Source organism: Uloborus diversus, chromosome 10, assembly GCF_026930045.1.
Source record: "Uloborus diversus isolate 005 chromosome 10, Udiv.v.3.1, whole genome shotgun sequence".
NCBI lineage: Eukaryota > Metazoa > Arthropoda > Arachnida > Araneae > Uloboridae > Uloborus > Uloborus diversus.
In genome coordinates, this window is record NC_072740.1 from 91,646,452 (window position 1) to 91,653,288 (window position 6,837).

General features: G+C 31.5%; 1 protein-coding gene across 1 annotated transcript in view; it reads right to left on the minus strand.

Moving 5' to 3' along the window:
• LOC129231390 (inhibitor of growth protein 4-like) overlaps nucleotides 1–6,083 on the minus strand; it is a 49,960-nt gene extending 43,877 nt beyond the window's left edge. The window contains exon 1 of the mRNA XM_054865693.1: nucleotides 6,044–6,083. Coding sequence (XP_054721668.1) covers nucleotides 6,044–6,083 — 40 coding nt within the window. The remainder of the gene's footprint in view (nucleotides 1–6,043) is intronic.
• Nucleotides 6,084–6,837: the final 754 nt, after the last annotated feature.

The window sequence follows — 6,837 nt, forward strand, 5'->3', positions numbered from 1 at the left end:
AAAATCAGAGTTTCTACAAATTACAGCTTTAAACTATGACTCTACGAAAGCGGGTCCAAAAATTACGATTTTCTGTTTTTTTTCTTTAAACTTTTAATCCCCCCCCCAAAAACATAATATGCATGAAAACTAAACCTTTAAGTTCAACAAATCAAACTTCTAAACTTGGGCTGACGGTCTCTGAGAAGCATCGCTCTTCAAAAGTTGCATGGTGCAAAGAGATCCAGTCATTGAATCTTCAGCAAAAAAGCGGAAAAACTGACAAAAATTCCGTGAAGAATTATTTCACATTAATATTTTTTGTATCATATTTGAAATTTGTTAAATATCTTTTTTTTTCTGTATGCTGTAGACAATTCTTCACTGTTTCAGCAACAGTACCCCTCCCCCCCTTCCCACTGCTGCTACTACTTTGGATTTTCAAAAGTTGGAAGCTCTGGGTATCCCTGTAAGTTCCTACTACTACAACAGAGAGTTTATTTTTAGTTAGCAGTAAGTTGATGCTTCTAAGTAAGTCACCATATTTTTTTATCAATAGCCAGTTCACCCAGGAGTGAAAGTTGTAAAAACTTCCAAGACAGAAATTTTTCAAACAAAAAGGATGATGTAGGAGGAGATAGGGCATGCTGGTCCGGTTTTTTACTTTTCATTATTATTTCATCAAAAATTTTTATGAGCAATTTGATTTTCTACAGTAAGTTTCCCTAAACATTTATCATCATCTCTGATTTTCTTTTGAAAATGTCGAATTTGTTAACTTTTTTATATTCATTTTTTAATGGAACCCTGTAAAGAGGACCAACGTGCCCCATGCACAAGGTGTGTATGTTGGTTCGCCTCAAGGGGCATGTTAGATTGTATTATGCAAATAATTTTAGTGATAAATATTATCCAATACTGTAACTAACTCATTTTATTTTGTGTGTAGAATGAAAAATCAAGTTTAAATATCAATATAACATATTAAATTCATTTTAATTCCTAAACTATCTTTAATTAAAAACCGCAATAAGCATTCACTACCAGTGCATAATTATTTTTTAAAGATCAAAAGAGAAATTCATTATTGAATATTGATAAGAAAATAAATGCAGATTAAAGTTAACGAAATATATGTGTTAAATAATATCTGGGAACATAAAAGTGCTACTTCCTGAGCAGACACTGGGTTCTGGAAGACGTCATGTGTCACTTTTATTGCACAGTTACATCGTATATTTGCCAAGGGCAAAAGCTTTTTTTTCTTGCATGAAACTTCGAAAAAGACCAAGAACTCTGTTATAATTATATATTTCAGAGAAAAAGTACATTAAAATTGACATCTTTAAGTAATACAGTCGGACCTCCATATATCGAAGTAGCAAATTGCCGGAAAAAAATTCGATATATAGAAATTTCGATACATAGAAACGATCTTATTTTATCATATAAAAATCAACTAAAATATTAAAATTAGAGCTTATTTTTGTGTGTTAAACCCAATTTCTAATTTATAGAAGTATCGGATTAAATGAAAGTTAATAATTAAAAAATTAACGGAAATTACATTTTTGCGCCTTCATACATCTTCATTCTTCGGTAATTCAACTTGATCCGCAAAATTGGGGGATTTTCGATTTTACAATGTAATTGAGAGAAAAGTAAAAAATCAATCTGCTTAACTGAAGCAAAAAAGACTAGGAATGATAACTAACAAACAAAAGTTATAACTTGACCCTGATTTTAGAGTGTTACTGGTTACAACTAAGTTTTGAAATAAATTTGAGGGAGTTTAAGACCTCATGGATTTAACAACGAACTATCTTACACACCCCTCAACCTCAGATTCCTTATGAGTTTCGTAGCAACCTTTAGTGCGAACATAATTTTCTCCCCTAACCCTTCATTTTTCGTGAGACAAACAGTCTACAGTGAAAAAATAAAATCCACGATTGTCTCGAAAAAAAAATTCGATAGAGGTTTTTTCGGTATATAGAAACAATTTTTCTCGGTAATGAACATTGAAATTTGCTATTCGATATATAGAAAATTTTGATTTGTGGAAGTTCGATACATGGAGGTTCGACTGTAATATATCTTTGTGCTCTAAAATTAAATATCAGAAATAAAATTAGATAAGCCTAAGAAAACGCTTATACATTTTTCTGCTTTCAATCAATTATTAGTTTTATTTTGTTTTCATGTATGTAGATAGCTTGTCTGGCAAAAATTTATTTTTAATACAGGAATTTTATTTTAATGTGTATTATGTATTTTATTCTTTAACAATTGTTTGGAAAAATTTAAAAGAATGAAAATATGGATTTTGAAAAGATGAATAGTAAAAAAATGCAGACATGAAATACATCTTTTGGTAAAATATTTTTAACATAATTTTTGTTAAATAATTAGGAAATATACCTTAGCTTTTTTCTTCTAATTTATTATTATTTTCAAACATGTGTAACATGAAATGAATGTTTGATATACAAAACTTAGAATATTGTTATAAAAATTGAGATTTAAGAAAAAAAAGTTTTTCAATTACTTGGGGGGGGGGGGGGGGCGATCAAAAGTGGACCAATTTACCCCACCTTCTAGGTTTGAAAAAAAATTTATACAGTAGAGTCTCGAAAATCTGAGGTTCCGCTGAATCCGAGGTGCTTTGCTATTAATTTTAAGGTATACTTTTTATAGAAAAAAATTGTTTTAATCTGAAAATTGAAATATTTTGTGATGTAGAACTTCCCTACTAATATACAATAAGGTAATAAAAAGAAATTGAAAGGTTTACGTCAATAACACTTGCCAAGTGACATGAAATATTCTTTGACTCTTAGAGATGGATTAAGTAAGCCTTGGAGAAAGTAGACAGTTGGTTGATACAAAAAATAACTTGAAATTAAAACATTGTTTTGCCTCAAAGGAAAAACGAAGTTTTTTTGGAATATCCGATAGCAATTTAAAAGGGAAGTGCCAAACTTGACGCTGTACAAAGCATATATTATATACAAAATTTTATCCTACTACTATGACTAACGTTTTTGCATTATGTGAGGTACATACGTATGCTCACACATAGAAAAAAATGTCACGACAAAACTCATCAAAACTTATTCGAGGACAATCAAAGGGCAGTGTTTGGTTGCCTGCAAGTTTACACCCAAGAATGATCAGACATAAATACTCCCGTTCAGGGTTAATTAAAACACTCCCAGACAATCTAAATGTTACACTAAAAGGGGGTTGTTAAGAAAACTGGTGGCAAATGAGGCAGGCAGATTGTTACATTGTACGCACATTAATATAAAATGAAAAAACAAAATTTTAAAATATCAAATACAGTTATCAATTTTAGAAAAAAAAAATTTAAACTTTGTACAGGTAAATACTAAAATAAAAACATGTTTTATAACCCTTGTAAAGCAAAAAATTTGAAGATTAAAGAGCAAATATTGAAATGTGTACAGTAATTATTCATATCAAGAGTGAATAAATTACACTTACTTTTACAGGAAAGTGAGCAAATAAAAATACGCAACAATCTAATTTTGAGATAAACACTATACATTAAGTAAGAGTAAATGAACTTATTTATAAAAATCAGATTTTAATCAAAAAAAAATAATTAATTTCTATTTTTATACATATGTTTTTAATTTTTTTTTTTTTAAATTGATTTTTCAACACTTTTAGCGCTAGCATTTTACAAAAACAACTGGTTTATGTTCTCTTATTTTTTTACATATAAATAAAACAATTGAAATCAATCAAAATGCATGCAGTAAACTTACTGTCAAAGAAGTTTAGAAGAAACGCTCTGTACTTGTATTCCATTCCGATTCGACTTCTCCTATTCTGATGATGTCTATTCATTTTTATGCGAAGTTTCTCCTGGCTACTAAGAGCTTCGACGTCTCTCAGTCATCTAAGCTAGCTTTAGGATTACCACTTTGAAGGCATGATAAACTTGCCAACCAATCAGAGGACAGGGAGGGGAGAAGTCATGCCAGAGGTACTCCCAATGGACGAATCTACAATAAGCTTCACACCTATTGTGCGAGGGGGTTCTACTTTGAAAAGTTATGGCCAACGATTGGAACATTTTTTTCTTGACATTGCACTAGAATTCAAACATTGCCAAGAAATGGATGAATGATATTTTTACTATTTTCTACTAAAAAGAAATACTTATAATTTATTTTGATATTTTAACTATGCAATCAATGATTATGAATGATATTTTTAAAAATATCAAATATATCCGATACTTTCTGCAAAAAAGCAAACTCGACTGTTGATAATGATTCCAGGCAATATATAAAAAAGACATTCAATTCCGCAGACGTTCATTGGCTCTACGATTTAAATTTCCATTTATGCTTAACCAAATCCTAATTAAACACAACCTTGGAAAATAGAAAGACAATTCTCAAAATTAATCAAGATTTTTTCACTAACAAAAATTTAATTAAGGAATCAATCTGACATGGAAAAACAATGAAAATAATATAGTTTTGATTCACCTCATTAGTTAACACAATCTTTCATTCTTATTTTTGATCTCTCCACCATGTTGGGTATATTTGCTGGTGAGATAAATTACTTTTTCTACCAGTTTGCTGGTCAGGCGTGGATTTGCGTACCCGCAGTGCATGGGGGGGGGGGGGGGGTAAGTTCTTAAGGGGTCCAATGGCTCAAGAATTTTTTTTTTTTTTAAACTAGCACTAAGACCAAAAAGTTTTCAAATATACACTGCTGGCCGGAGGGGGGGGGGGGGGGATTTGGAAACAGAGGTTTCGTAGGGGAGCCTATAATTTATAGATCTGGGCCTGTTGTTGCCACTCTCCCCTTCAATGAGATGACATCTACCTCCAGCTCTGTTATTCACTAATCCAGACTGATGAGTTCTAATAAAAACAAAACTGCTGTCTCTGGATGTAATAACCGGGCTGTCTGGTATATTGTAAGTACCTAGAGTTAAACCTAACTTACCAAGACCATTTTTTTTATATTCAAAGTCTTCAGTAGTATTCACTCACACCCCAAACAGCAATGGCACAGCATTAGAGTGGTTCCAAAAAACTTTTTTTCAGCTACAGTCCAGGACACCTCCTATTTTTTTTAGACTTCCCAATAGCATTATACTGTAAAAGTTTTAGCTTCTACTCAAATTTTAAGAGGGTGCTCAATGACCCCTCAATTTAACATTAGTAGTAGCATAAAAAATGCCACAAATTTAGAAACCTTCCCCAGCTGTTTTTTTGCAAATAATTATTTTATTGCATTGTATATGCATATTACTGGCATATATTATAATATATAGCATTGTTTTTTCAGTTCAATGTATTTTTTTTTATCCCCCCTCTCCATACGTATGATGTTTGGGGGGGGGGATTGAGTACCCTCTTTCAGTTGAAATAGGAAGCTAAAATTCTTCCAGTATATTACTTTCCACAAGTCTAAAAATATTGAGGGGTGTATTGTTATCTCAGAGAAACTTTTTTTTTTTACATGTATTTTTGAATTACCCTACACAGCACCTTCCTGAAGGATTGCCTCCCGAAAAAGAGAAAAAGATCCTACTAAACATCCCAGTAGCAAATATGTTTTAGTTTTGGATGGGGCCAATATTGATCAAGTGTACCTCACCTCCCTTCATACAGCCCTATTTTGCAATTGAAGTTATTGGAGGAGGAAGCACTACTATCTTATATTTTTCCAAAGTGGGGAAAACACTTGAAACGTCAACCTTATTTACCTTCCTTCAAGTTTCTCTATCATGTTTAAATTTTTTTCAATCAAGTTTGTAGTCTAGAAGAATATGGCTTTTCCTCAAAGGAAACTATGGACATATCTTTTTTTTTTTTTCACATTATTATATTTTCAAGCCAAACATAGCATGACTTTGATTTCAACTACATTCGAGGCTATTATTCACAAACTCTTTTAATTTAGACCTTAATTTCTTGCATTGCGATGTCCTAATGTATCGGAATGTAAAATATAACTTCATAACAAAACGAATGAAAACAATAAAAATTACTGCCTGCCGTAAACTTACTATCAAGGTAATGTGCTAAGTACGCAGCTTTAGCAGTCATGTCTGTAATATAAAACTTTAGAAACAAAATATTACAAGGAAAATTTTGAAAAAAGAGCTGTCACTTCATAACTTAAAATCAAATAAACGCGCAACACGTTCGGTTAAATCTCAATAGACGTAAGGTGCAATCAGAGACTCCATGGGTGCAAAGTGCAATATTTTCGTTTTCTGCTTTCTTATCCCTCATGCTGCCATCTAGTGCATAATTGTACGAGTACTCAACGCTAAATATAAAAATATGGTTGCGAGGCTTTCTTGACGAATTGTCCTCTTTTTTCTTCGTATTCATTCTTTTTTATTTGTAATAAACATTTGAAAAAAAAATAAATAGGTTGAAAGTATGTTTCCGTTAAAAAAAATGAAGAATAGACTTTTTTATTTACATGTATTTACATACATGATGTTAGATAGCGCAAACTTAAAAGGGAAAGAGAAAAAGAATGAATTATTTTCGGTTACATTTAGTATAAATGGACGAAAAAATAGTTTTTCACATTCAGAAAAATATAATGTACAGTCTTGAGCAAAGAAGAGACCGAGGGGACATGATTCAGTTATTTAAATTTATTAAAATGAAGGATGTTACGGGGCTGAAGTTTTAGTACTGAAAACAGGACAAGGGGTCATTGTTTTAAGCTATTTAAATCTCAGGCTGACATGGATATTAGGAAAAAATTATTATTTTAGCAGGGTAGTGGAACCTTGGAACAGCTTAAAGGGCCATTGATCTTCACTGGGGATCAGAGGCGTAA